The sequence below is a fragment of the Armigeres subalbatus genome, chromosome 3 (genome assembly GCF_024139115.2).
Source record: "Armigeres subalbatus isolate Guangzhou_Male chromosome 3, GZ_Asu_2, whole genome shotgun sequence".
NCBI lineage: Eukaryota > Metazoa > Arthropoda > Insecta > Diptera > Culicidae > Armigeres > Armigeres subalbatus.
The window spans coordinates 224,491,201-224,505,717 of record NC_085141.1 but is presented as its reverse complement, the minus strand read 5'-3'; the positions used below and the strand labels follow the sequence as shown (position 1 = coordinate 224,505,717).

At 38.5% G+C, this 14,517-nt stretch overlaps 1 protein-coding gene across 4 annotated transcripts in view; it reads left to right on the top strand.

Moving 5' to 3' along the window:
- Window positions 1–14,517, top strand: part of LOC134220345 (endothelial zinc finger protein induced by tumor necrosis factor alpha) — a 192,529-nt gene that overhangs the window by 170,474 nt on the left and 7,538 nt on the right. For 3 of the 4 annotated variants that reach the window (XM_062699378.1, XM_062699377.1, XM_062699376.1), the window contains exons 6-7: window positions 702–1,246; window positions 1,392–1,496. In XM_062699378.1, coding sequence (XP_062555362.1) covers window positions 702–1,246; window positions 1,392–1,496 — 650 coding nt within the window. The remainder of the gene's footprint in view (window positions 1–701; window positions 1,247–1,391; window positions 1,497–14,517) is intronic. The other variant, XM_062699379.1, reaches the window with a different exon arrangement.

Sequence of the window (14,517 nt, the reverse complement as noted above, 5' to 3'; positions counted from 1 at the left end):
CCTCTAATGCTATCATGAACATGTACGTCCAAGTTTGGAAGATGATATTAGCATTTCCATATCATTGAAATTACCATGGTTATTCATATATAATTTCCGTGGTAACTCAAACGAACTTCTTGTGCAGAATCAAATGAATTTCTAGTAGAGTTTCAAACGAGATTCCTACGTAAATTCGAAGTTTGAAATAAACTAATTTATGTGTTGTATTGTTAATAACATGCTCATATACCTAGTAATAATATTCACAAAAGAAACTGCGTCGTTTTTTATCGCTATCATGCGTGCTCACTGCTGAAGAACTCTTAACAGACGAAACTTAACAGTTTGCGCTCCAATTCTTTGGTTTCGATTGATATGGGTACATAACATGAATTCAAGGAAAAGTAACCATACAAACAAACTTTCCGTGGATGCCAAATATACTTACGGTGGAAATCGAAATCTAAATTTTCATGCATCAGCTGTTATTTCTTTTTATCTCTTTCTAATTTACCATTTTTTTCTTTTTTCGGGTACATTCTGATTACTTTTATATCATCACTGTCTCATGCAAAATTCAAAATAAAAAACTACATATATTGGCCAAAAGCTTCTAGAATATCCTATTCCTGTGTTACGAAAAGAAATAAGAAACACTACCCGAAATCGGAAATAAAAATGTCCATCTAATCTCTAATCGCCCTACTTCAAAATTGCAGATGTCTCCCCTCACCTAATCTTCAAAAACGGACCACATGCCACACTGTGGCCACAAGACGTACCATACCCGCCGGAACAGGAAGGTCAGCCAAAAGACGAACAAACGTTTGGCGACGAAGCGTCCCAAGGAACTCCCGAGTCTCGGGCCTGCTTCTCGCCGGACGGAAGCCTTCAATATCCCTCGTACTTCAAAGATACCAAGGGCGTCAATCATTCTATATTCGGCAACAACATCCCCTACATCAGCAAGGGTACCAACGGTGGCAAAACGATACTACCGGACGTCATCCAGCACGGACGATCTGCCGGAATGCCGTTGTACGTGCGATGTCCCATCTGCCAGAAGGAGTTCAAACAGAAGAGCACCCTGCTGCAGCACGGTTGCATTCATATTGAATCGCGACCGTACCCATGCCCGGAGTGTGGCAAGCGTTTCCGGCAGCAATCCCACCTGACGCAGCATCTGAGAATACACACGAACGAGAAACCGTTCGGGTGTCCGTACTGTCCGCGATTCTTCCGACAGCGAACCATTCTGAATCAGGTATGTTCAATGCAAAGTCCCGTTGCGAAAGAAATGTGGTGTGCTTATATTATCGAATAACATACTGATATTTTTGATAATTTTCGCGGTCCTATTCCACCCATAATAATAACGAAACGCAAATATTTTTTCATATTTATTTCAGCATATTCGTATACACACCGGCGAGAAACCATACAAATGTGCGCAATGTGGCAAGGACTTCCGGCAAAAAGCCATTCTCGATCAGCACACCAGGACTCACCAGGTAGTTGTAAAATTATGATTTAAAAACAGCTCCGTCTCAAATAATAATAAAAAAAAACTTTAAAAATCATCAATCGACGTCAAGCATAGTCACGCCCCTTCTCAAACCAGTGCACATTCATGATCTGATATTTTGAGCTGTAAAAATTGCATTGAAATGCAAACAGTATCATGCGTCCGATTTCGATTCACAATGGTAGGGTAATTAATGGTTCTTCGATCGTGCTGAATATACTCTTTTTGCAGATCGATCGAACAAGCCGGACAGGTCCGTGTGAACCAAATCATTCGCAATTTTTAAACATCATTCCATAAAACGAACAACGCAAGGGCTCCAAGTCAAAGGATGATTGCATTGCACTTTTCCTACAAACTGACGAATTGGTGAAACCGCCCGCGTTCACGGATCATTATAGTTTAAAAATAACGTTTTTTTACCGGCATGAATAAGCAGGGAATAACTGGACCAACTTTTGGAACTCGGAAGAATAAGACCATTAAACTTTTACATCATCAATCATTTTGTGTTTATACAAAATTCGTACAGTCCATTCTGAATCAAACGCAATTTCGGTATTTTTATGCATTGAAATAATTACTTGAATCTATCCATAATTGTCAACTTATTTTTTTATTTTCCATGTAACACGTAAAAACGGATAGAAACAATCCTATTTCCCAATTATGTTTGATAAAAATAATAATAGTACCTACTTCGTCTTATGGTGGGCTTTGCTTTTATCTAGCATTTGTCAAGAGATAATGTTCCTTGACCTTCCTAAAGTGTTCGTGGTCCAGAAGACCCGAATCGCATTTCCAGATTGTAATAAAACTTTTCAATCCGTATCGGCCTGAGTGAAGGAAAAAACATACAAAGTGCTGCCATTTCGTCATTTTATGTTGCATAGGCCTGGTTTTATCACTATTCTGCTCGTACGCATCCCAGAATTTTGAATACATGTTGCGACTTGTGATGTGGTACTGCTATCCGGAGTTATTCCAGTGGGACACTGAGTCAGATGCAGTGAATTTGACCACAACTTCCTTTTTGACGATATAAGTCCAACAAAATGTCGCTTTCTTCGTCCCTATTCATACCATTTCGGTAGACTTGTATATAGGGATTATATCAGAGCCAAAAATCATGGTGACACTTGTTCCAGAAATGGTAAACAAGAGGTTTCTTCGAAGTGACCCTTTGGGAACCGGCCCCAAAATGGCCAGTTCAATGTTTTCGCTCCATATTAGCAATATGAACATGAGCATGATGACCGTGCATTTCGTAGTTGCTACTCCTTGATCGACCAGAACAATCGCAATTGCACAACCTCAATGTACACATTCCGAGAGTTCTAGCATTTTGGATGGTCGATATCAGCGCTGGCCACGTCCTCACGGTCATCGGGGATGGGAAGGAATTGATGATGCAGTCACTCGCCCACTGCAAGCCGAGGACACCTCTGCACTCGCCACGAGTTCCTGTGGAATTTTATTGGAATCCGGGGGCTATGTTTTATGGCAGAGGTTCGTCTCGGTTAACGGGTTGCCGATGTGATAGTAATGAAGTGGCGTATTGGATGCCGAAACGTTTTTTTCTCATTACGAATTCTAATATTTACTTGCTAGAGCTAATCAATTTGTAGGTATACGGATAGAAGATGGAAACGGTATGAAAGCCCATTTTCCAGTTCATGCGATTGCTAGAACATGAGAAATATATGAAAAGATACAAAACATGAGGAATGGAACGGGCCTGGAACAGGGCTACCTGTGTATGAGGCAGAAGCGGCCATATGACCACCAAGCTCCATATTAACAATATGGGTATCAAACTGCATTTTGCAAGACAAGTAGAATTATGACATCCGGATATGATTCTGGAGACATTGGCCACCCTGGGGTCAGTTCCGAGGCCCTTGAGGAAGCCTCCGAGAGCATCAAAATTGGCCATTTTCGAAATGTCACAAACTATGGGTCTCAAACTTCAGCATTTTGCAAAACAAGTGGAGTTATGGAGGCAGCTCAAATGTCCTTAAAAAAATGAAAAAAATATGAAATGAGTATCAAACTTCAGCATTTTGCAAGACAAGTGGAACTATGACATCTTGTTTTGATTTTGATTACCCTGGAGATTGTTCAGAGGCCTTTGAGGAAGCCTCAGGAGGCATCAAAATAAGTCATTTTCATAAAATATAAATGATGGCAATATGGGTATCAAACTTAGTTTTGTAAAACACGAAGAATTACGAGATCCGATTTTGAAGCCTTCGGAGGCTTACTCTAGGGCCTCGGAACTGACCCCTATGCTGTTCAATGTCTTCAGAATCATATCCGGATGTCATAATTCCACTTGTCTTGCAAACTGCTAAAGTTTTATACCCACATTTCTAATATTGTTCCCAAAGGGTCACTTCGAAGAAATCTCTTGTTGGCCATTTCTGGAACAAGTGTCACCATGATTTTTCGGTTTAGGTATCAATTCAGAAGTCTGCGATCCGTACGAGCAGAAAGTGATAAAACCAGACCAATACGACATAAAATGACGAAATGGCTGCAATATGACTATACAAATGGTCAAAAAATTAGATTTATTCTCAGACAATAATCTGAGAGCTCCAAACATCATATTTGGATGAACATAAATCGAAAATTAAAGGCACGGTCTGTGGTATTGGTTTTGAAGCGAGTTGACTTTGTAGATATACCAATTAATCTGAACTCTTGAGTGATATTTGGAGCATGACTTTGGAGATCTTGGAATTTCCGATTTGGATATATCTTAATCGTAAACCACACGCATGGCTTCAAGGAGGCTATATGAACAACTATTGGCTATGCATCGAGACCAGATGCCTTGGTAGAAGATAGTCAAAACTCCAGAATGATTTGGAGAACATTCTATTTGGACAGATATAAATCGTGAACCAAGCACATTGTCTCTGAGCGCCAGTATGGTTACGATAGACTGCTATTGGCTTTGCACTAAGCACAAATGGCTCGGTAGATCAATCGGTTTGAACTCCAGAATGATTTGGAGAACTTAGGATATCTGGTTTGAACATATCTAAATCATAAGTCATGCGTATAACTTTAAGGGCCTATATAGACACCATGGGTTGCTATTGGCTTTGCATTGAGCCCAGTTTACATGGTAGACCAATTGGTCTGACTGAACTCCAGAACAATTTGGAGAACTTAGAACATTCGATCTGGGCATATCTAAATCGTTAATTATGCGCATGGACACCATGGGTTGCTATTAGTTTGGTACCAAGCGTAATTGACTGGTAGACTAAGGCTCTGAAATCCAAAATGGTTTGGAGAACCTGGAACATCTGTCTGCATTTATTATTCGTCATCTCTGAAATAGTATTGGGCATATTTAAAAAAAAATCAGCAATAAAATAGTTCATGCGCGATATTATTGTGCAATTCTCGTCCATATAAAATTGAGCAACTGATGATGCGTCAACGATAACAGGATGTAGGTGTCACCAATCCACAAAATTTATGAGCTAGCGAATATTTTGGGTATATTACCATGTGAATTTGGTTGAGAAATGCCGGAGATATTGTCAAATCTGGGTCAATATGATCCGAGCACTGTAAGTGTGAGTTTTTTTAGCATTGTAGGAAGGTTAAAACAAACTCCACAGTTTGTTTCAATTTTTCCAAGAATGTTCCAGAGAAATCCAAAAAATCCTATTGAAATCTTATTACATAGTAGGGTAAGACGGTATAATGCGCCCCACCTGGCCAAAACGCCTCCTTTGATTTCTAGAAAACTATAATTAACTAAGGGCCAAAATCAGTTGGTACCTATAAATATTTGTAAAACTAACATACTATGTGAATTTGGAAGTATTTTTGTTTTACATAATGAAAATATTTGAAAATACAAAAAGATACAGTTTTGATGTAACTTTCAATGTTTGTTTGCTAAACATTCTGGAGCGACGCTAACATACTGTTCGAAAAACTTGCACTGGAACACTCTGTTGTTGTTACCCACTTTATATAACTTTATAAAAAATTGCTTCCATCTTCAAAAATGTAATGTTTTTCAAAAATATGTTTCACTAGTCAAAACGCCCCAGTGTAGGCAGGGCAATATGCCCTTACCAACTGGACACTAGCACAGAGCTTGCAGAAGTTGATTCCAAATTATATGGAAGCTATTGAAATGTAATTCAAACCTGCTTAAATGAACTTACGTTGGTTTTCCAATGTCAAGCACATAAGGATTTGTAACCTTTTTTATTATGGGATTGATAAAATACTAATGAAGGGCTATAAAACGTCTTTGGTTAAGGTGGGGCGTATTGCTAAGGCACTTTTTGAAATCCATTTTTTTCACGACTTTTCAAAAAAGCTTTATTATTTGTGTTATCTGTAATATTTGTATATGTCTACTCACGGGCAATGCATTTGTGGCTTCCTAGACTACCAAATAACACAAAGTGTGCATAAATTGCGTTGAAAAGTAAAAAGTTATCAAGAATTTGTCTTGGAGGGGGGCATATTATACCGCCTTACCCTATATTAGAATGGAAACCCTAATAAGTTTCTAATCATGTACCGAAAAAAAATTTCAGAGCACCAGATTTATTTTGATACAAAATTATTATTAAAACAATAGTTTAAAAACTCTTCTAGTTCGACCACAGTAAAAGTCGTCTCGTGAATCCTCCTCTAATAAGCATTTTACAATTATTCCACTTGGATTAATTAGTATTCTTAAATAAAATCGTCCTTAATTATTTATTATTATTCGAAACTTTTTTGGTAGTTCATTGGGATATTCATATGTGCCATTAGAAATTCTTCAATATGTTGCTCTACGAGTTCCTAGAACAATTTCTTCAGGAATGCCTGTACGGCAAAAGCGGACGCTTTGATAGTTATTATTTTGATGGCTCGCGCATACTTCATTTATTTATTTATTACCAGAATAAGGCCGGAGTGGCCGGTGCAATACATAAAGTCTTCTCCATTCGGCTCGGTCCATGGCTGCAACCACGCCAACCACGCAGTCTGCGGAGGGTCCGCAAATCGTCCTCCACCTGATCGATCCACCTTGCCCCCTGTGCACCTCGCCTTCCTGTTCCCGTCGGACCGTTGTCGTGAACCATTTTCACCGGATTACTATCCTACATTCTGGCTACGTGCCCGGCCCACCGCAGTCTTCCGATTTTCGCGGTATGAACGATGGATGCTCCACGTACCGTCCGCCATCTGCACCCCACCATAGATGGTACGATACCAGCAGAGAAATTCGGAGACCCATCATGGCAAGAAATCGTACCTACTTTGGACTCCGCAAAACGCTCCGATCGAATAGAGTTCGCCGCCGTACCAAACTGACTATCTACAAAACGCTTATTAGACCGGTAGTTCTCTACGAGCACGAGACCTGGACAAATGCTCGTGAAGGATCAACGCGCACTGAGAATTTTCGAAAGGAAATTGCTGCGCGCATACTTCAACACCTTTTGAATAAATTTCATACTTATCGTCGCATAGCAAAAACCTTCAGCTTCTGTTCTTTACTATTTGTGTATACGAAAAATCGGAAAACAATAGCCAACTTTTGTTATAGTAATCCTTAACCGATTTTCTCGCAACAAGTTGCATTCGACTGAGCATGAGCAGGATGACCGCAAAATTCGTAGTTGCTACTCCGTGATTGATTAGAACCTGCGAAATTGCACAGGGAACCAATTAAATGGAGCTTGGGATTTAGCTATCATTCTCAGTGTATAAATTTTGGAAATACATTGCATTTTACTAAGTCAATAAAGGTGCCGGCCACGTCCTTACGTTCATCAAGGAAAGGAAGAATTATGAGTTCGACTCATGTTGTTACTAGAGAGCGAGTATACCTCTGCATCTCCATGATCGGCTCAGGATAGGATATTGTGTTAGTAAGAAGGGAAGGGACATATTCTCTCGATTCGTAAGGTATTCGATTTGGTAAGTTATGCGATCTATGGGATGGGAATATTTGAATGAGAATTAAAAGTACTAGTTCAATTGGAAAGTATCAAAGTGAATTCTAATGGGATTATTTTTTACAATTAGAATTCGAATGCTATTGGATTCTTCTACCAGGTACACGTCTACCGCATCACCGCTACACGGCAACAGGCCTCATACACTCGTATCTGTATGAGGGCTGCTCGAGAACAGCTGCCGTATACAGCACCCGCATACAGGTACATATGAATACCAATCCATTTACTGCTACTAAGTAACAGGCAGCTTGTTATAGCAATTCTATATTTAGAATCCTGCTTGCTAGCAATGAGAATTTGATTTGCAAAGAGATTTAGCTATATGATTAACGAAATTATCTAATATGAAATGAGAAGGGGCCAGGGATCGAACCCTTGATCTCCTGCTTATGGGGCAGAAGTAGTGGCACAAGGCCACCAAGCCCCCTCATACAACAAGTTACATTCGACTGGGGACAAACCCAAGTGAATAACTATTGAAAATAATCACGATCGGCCAAGAAAATGGTGTATCGAACTATATAAGGTTGGCAGTGTTGGTAAAAACTCAAAATCTCAAAACTCATTAACGATTCAAATCAATCGTGAATTGAAACGCACCCAACTCAACGCCTGAAAAATCATGGCTTGAGTTGAATCATACATTGATCCATGTGAATCATTGTAGGTTTTCTTTTGTTCTCCTTCGTAAATGAACAGTAAATTAACGTTCAACACATACACAGATAGAAAAATCCACTGAAATTTACGCTTAAAAGCATGCACATAAATGGAACACCATTATTAGCGTAATTCCATACGGGATATAGCCCAAATGTATACAATATTCGACGTGAATCGTCAATATTGCGTACAAGTTGTAAGCAATCTTGTTAGCAAGAGGACAATTTCAGCGTAGAATAGCGTAAATTTTCGCATGTCAAGTTTTACGCGCTGTTTATTTTTCATTACTTTTTTCTGTGTAGGACAATGGATAATTTGCGTGTGTAAACAATAAATTGCCCCCAAATTGATTTTAAACACTTTTTGTAGCGAAATGATTTTTTGTAAAATGAGTGAAATGATCCGTTATAGCATGAAAAACTCAGACATAATGCATTCCTTTAAATTCGCAAATGAGTTGGTTCACGCAGGAGCGCTCAATGATTGAGATGCATTTGCCCGGCATATGGGCATGGCAAAAAAAGATATGATTCCTTCTGTCAGTTAATGCATTTGTTCGGTTTAAGAGTAGGGAAAATTTGATCCCTTATTTCAGAGGATGCATTTGCATACGGTTAGGGAGGATAAGATTCCTTCCTTCCTGTAACCACCGATAGATATATATATATATATAGTAGATAGTAGTATATATATAGTAGATATATAGATATATATATATATATATATATATATATAGTAATGATAGTAATTTAATTAAAATGAAGTGCTGGAGAAAATACTCTAAACAAGCAATTTCGGGTCTTGTCGAAAGAAACGTGGATTTTCAAGAAAATTCCGGTAATATAGATGAAAGATCAGCTGTTCTCACAAACGTTTTGAAATCCTGTACCAATCAATTAATAGAACAGAAGTTAGTAACTTTGCATAATTCTAACAGCTGGTATAATTTAGATCTTTTGCGCCTGAAACGTAAAAGAGATAAATTGTATAAAAAGTTTCAAAGAACTAATAATGAAAATCATTGGAATAGGTATCAGGTAGCGCGGAACAAATATTCGCAATCTTTGACACGTACACGATGCGAGTATATTCAGAGGAAAATTTATCAGCATCAAAACAACAGCAAAGAGTTATGGAAAATATTGAAATCATTATTAAAGCCTAGTAGTTGCAAGCCGCGGTCCATAACTTTTAATGGCACATTAGAACAGTCAGAACAAGAAATTGCATCTAAATTCAACGATTATTTCGTCAATAGTGTCTTATCCATTAACCGATCTATCGAGTTAGTGGATGAGCCTGATGAAATAAAACAGCCGATAAATATTAACTGTCGATTTGATTGTTTTCACCCTATTACTTTTGAAGAACTTAAAAACATTTGCTTTTCTTTAGGTAAAACGGCTGGAGTTGATAATGTTAATGCTAGAGTTATTCAAGATTGCTTTCATGTCATTGGACACAACTTGCTGGACCTTATAAATGAATCGTTACAAACTGGGCACGTGCCGCATGTTTGGAAGGAATCACTAGGGATCAATACAAAAAGTCGCTGGAACGACTAAAGCCGAACAGTTTCGTCCCATCAACATGTTGCACACATTAGAGAAAATTTTAGAACTTGTAGTTAAAGGCCAGCTAATTACATATTTAAATAGTAATAACTTGTTAATACCGGAACCATCAGGTTACAGAGAAGGTCATTCCTGTGAAACTGCATTGAGCTTGGTATTATCTAAATGGAAAGAAAATATGGAGCGTAAAGATACTATTCTAGCTGTGTTTTTGAATCTCAAACGCGCTTTTGAGACAATTTCTCGGCCGTTATTGTTGAAAACTGTTAAGCGCTTTGGAATTTCGGGTTCTGCATACAAATGGTTTGAAAGCTATTTGTCTGACAGATCCCAACGGACTACTTTCAATGATTATGTGTCGTGTCCCGTGGAGAATGACCTTGGTGTACCACAGGGAAGTGTATTAGGGCCCCTTTTGTTCATTATGTACATTAATGACATGCGACGGGTCTTACGTTATTGTGATATTAATTTGTTTGCTGATGATACTGTAATATTCATTGCAGCTCAAAATCTGGAGGAAGCGATTGAACACTTGAATGAAGATTTGCATTCTTTAAGGTTCCCCCAAACACACGCGACGAGACAATCGTGACGCGATTCTATCGCTTGGCGACTGCGATTTTGTCGCCGTTGGTATGGAAGCGTAAATGGAACATTGCCTGCAGCGACCCAACGATAGAGTCGCGGCGACTAGCTGTCGCCGTCGCGGCGATGAAATCGCTTAGGTTTGGGGGAGCCTTTAAGTAGATGGTTGAAGTACAAACAGTTAAAATTGAATATTAGTAAAACAAAGTATATGGTTATTTCGCGAAATCGTTCAATTGATAATGTCTCTGTGAAAATTGATGACGAGACTCTTGATCGCGTACGGGAAATTAAATATCTTGGCGTGATTATTGATGATAAATTGAAATTTGACCAACATATTGACAATGTCATTAAGAAAATAGCCAAGAAGTATGGAATCCTATGTCGACTGAAAAACGAATTAAATACAGCTAGTAAAATACAGTTGTACAAATCAATCATCTCTCCTCACTTGGACTTTTGCCCTTCCATTTTGTTTTTAGCAAATCAAACACAAATATCGAGATTGCAGCGTTTGCAGAATAAGATTATGCGTTTGATTTTAAGATGTAACAGATTCACTTCCTCAACTTTTTTGTTGGATGCATTGCAGTGGCTCTCGGTGAAGCAAAGAATTGTGTATTTAACAATGGTGTTCATTTTTAAAGTAGTAAATGGTTTGCTGCCTCGATATTTGTGTGATCGAATTGAAAGAGGAAGTGACATTCATAGATATAACACTAGAAACGCGGAAGATGTAAGAACACCTAACTTTTTGCATGGAGCTTCACAAAATTCTTTGTTTTTTAAAGGAGACCGCATCGTGCTTTCGTGCTGTGCGGTTCTTTCTCTCTTTGCGGAAGGAAGTTTTTAATACTACCCGAAGCTATTTTAATTTCAACGGTGCTTCTTAGCGCTATTTGTACCCACTGATCCCGTTACGATCTTTGCAAGGACCCGTGCCTTCGTTTTACGTTGGACCCATTTGCGGAAGTAAAATTCCGACAAGCGGTGGTAATCCTGCAGGGACACCGTTCTGGGAAAAACCTCTTGGAAGGTCACGTCTCCACGCTCAGCAATGAGCATTAATAAAAACAAGAGGAAGGGGGAGTCTCTGAATTCTCCACTTCCTTCAAAGAAACAAGGTTTCAAGACCGTCCTGCCAAAGCGCGGAAAAAATAGAAGGAAGCTGGAGAATTCAGATATTCCTTCTAACTCTAATATCGGAAATAATTCTTCTCCAATCGAACTGAGCAATCAGTTCGATTTGATTAATGATGAAAGTGAGCAAATCGAATATACCTCTAGCCCAGGTGATTCGATTCATGCGAAAAAGCAAAGGATTCCGCCAATTGTGGTATCTGTTGCCGAGTTTACTGGCTTCCGGAATGAGATTTTAAGTAACCTTCAGGGGATCAAGGTTTCATTTCAGATTGCTAGGAAGGGTGACTGCCGCGTTTTGCCGGGATCCTTTGACGATCGCAAACGTCTTCTTCAGTATTTAACTGAGAAGCGCCATAAATTCTTCACATACGACGACAAAACTGAGCGATTGTTCAAAGTCGTCTTGAAAGGTCTCCCCAGTGATGATAAATCACTGGATGAGATTAAAATTGAAATTTCTCAATTACTTGGATTTTCACCAGTCCACGTAATTAAGATGAAAAAGAAATCCCACTCTGGTACTTCCCAGAGGGGCATTTCTCAAGAATTTTATTTAGTTCATTTTAACAAAAGTGAACTAAATAATATGAAAAGTTTGGAAAAGGCCTGTATTATGTCTCATGTCCGTGTTACATGGGAACATTTCCGCAGGAAATTTCCAAAACCCCACCCAGTGCCGTAAGTGCCAAAAGTGGGGTCATGGAACCAAACATTGTCACATGGATGCTAAATGCATGATTTGTGGTGGAACCTCTCACGCCAAGGACGCATGTCCTGTGAGAGAAGATTCCAATAAATTTAAATGTGCAAATTGTGGGGCAATCATAAATCCAATTTCTGGGAATGCCCTTCACGCAAAAAAGTTTTGAATTCCCGTGCAAAATTGATGACGGGAAATTCCAATCGGATCCCAGATTCGACGGGTAGAAATTTTTCAAACGCTCAAATTTCGAAACCGGTTACCGGTCGAGCAATTCATACCCACCACAATTCACAAACAAATTTTGCCGCTCGTCAACGGGTAGCAAGCACTTCAGTAAATTCCAATTTTTCCAATGTACCTACGTATGCAAACATCGCTGCTGGTAGACCAAATTTCTCTTCCCAAAATGAGGTTTATACCCATGTCCCAACGGAAAATAACGGTCATGTTGCCGATTCAGGTAGCATGACTGCTTCCGATTTTGATTTTTAACTGAACAATTGCATCACATGATTGATGCAATGTTCAAAGCAAATACCATTCCTGAAGCTGTTCAGGTTGGTATAAAGTACACACAAAAATTGTTATCGGACTCCGTTTCAATGGATCCAAATAATTGTGTGAAAGTTCTAAATTGGAATGCCCGCTCTCTAAAGGGTAAGGAAGATGAATTATTCAACTTCCTTTCAGTTCATAATGTGCATATTGCCATTATAACTGAAACGTATTTAAAACCAGGACTCTCCATTAAAAGAGATCCAAACTATTTTATCTACAGAAATGATCGTCTTGACAGCGCCTGTGGTGGGGTCGCCATTGTCATTAATAGACGTATCAAACATAAATTATTTTCTTCGTTTGAAACCAAAGTTTTTGAAACCTTGGGAGTTTCTGTTGAAACAAATTTTGGACAATTTTCCTTCATTGCAGCCTACTTGCCTTTTCAATGCAATGGGCAGCAAAAGAATTTGTTGAAAGCTGATCTTCAAATTCTGACTCGCAACAAATCAAAATTCTTCGTAATTGGTGACTTCAATGCCAAACACCGTTCATGGAATAATGCTCAAAGCAATTCCAATGGTAAAATTTTATTTGAAGATTGTTCTGCGGGATATTATACTATTCAATATCCCAATGGACCAACTTCCAGTCGAAATCCTTCTACAATTGATTTAGTTTTAACGGATTCAAGTCAGCTGTGTGGCCAATTGGTAACTCATGCTGACTTTGACTCCGATCACCTTCCTGTGACATTTGAAATCTCACAAGAAGCCATTTTTAATCCAATCAGCTCTACTTTTAATTATCATAGAGCTGATTGGGATTTCTATAAAACGTATATCGATAGGAATTTTGATGTTGATATTCCTCTCGATACCAAAAGTGATATTGATAATGCTCTCGTATCTTTGACAAATTTAATTGTCGAAGCCAGAGGCATTGCAATTCCGAAATGTGAAGTTAAATTCAACTCCATTATTATTGACGACGATCTTCAGCTACTGATCCGTCTTAAAAATGTGAGAAGAAGGCAATACCAAAGAACTCGCGATCCCGCGTTGAAAGTTATTTGGCGAGATTTGCAAAATGAAATTAAAAAACGTTTCGCTATTCTGAGAAATACTAATTTTTAGAATAATGTCTCGAAGTTGGATCCCAGTTCGAAACCCTTTTAGAAATTAACGAAAATTCTTAAAAAACCTCAAAAGCCAATTCCAGCGCTTAAAGAGGGAAATAAAATTTTATTAACAAATGGCGAAAAGGCTCAAAAACTTGCTCAGCAGTTCGAGAGTGCCCATAATTTTAGTCTAGGTCTCACTAGTCCAATTGAGGATCAGGTTACACGAAGCTTCGAAGACATTCTCAACCAAGATAATGTTTTTGACCCTACGTTGGGAACTAATTTGGATGAAGTGAGATCTATTACTAGAAAATTCATAAATATGAAAGCCCCGGGTGATGATGGTATTTTCTACAAACTTATCAAAAAACTTCCTGAGAAGTTCTTATCCTTTTAGGTGAATTTATTTAACAAATGTTTTCAATTGGCATACTTCCAAGATAAATGGAAAAACGCCAAAGTTGTTCCAATTTTGAAGCCGGACAAAATCCAGCTGAGGCTTCTAGTTATCGCTTAATCAGTTTGCTTTCTTCAATAAGCAAACTGTTTGAAAAGATTATTTTAAATAGAATGATGGTTCATATTAATGACAATTCTATTTTTGCTGATGAGCAATTTGGTTTTCGCCATGGGCATTCAACCACTCATCAGTTATTAAGAGTTACGAACTTAATTCGGCTCAACAAATCTGAAGGATATTCGACTGGAGTTGCTCT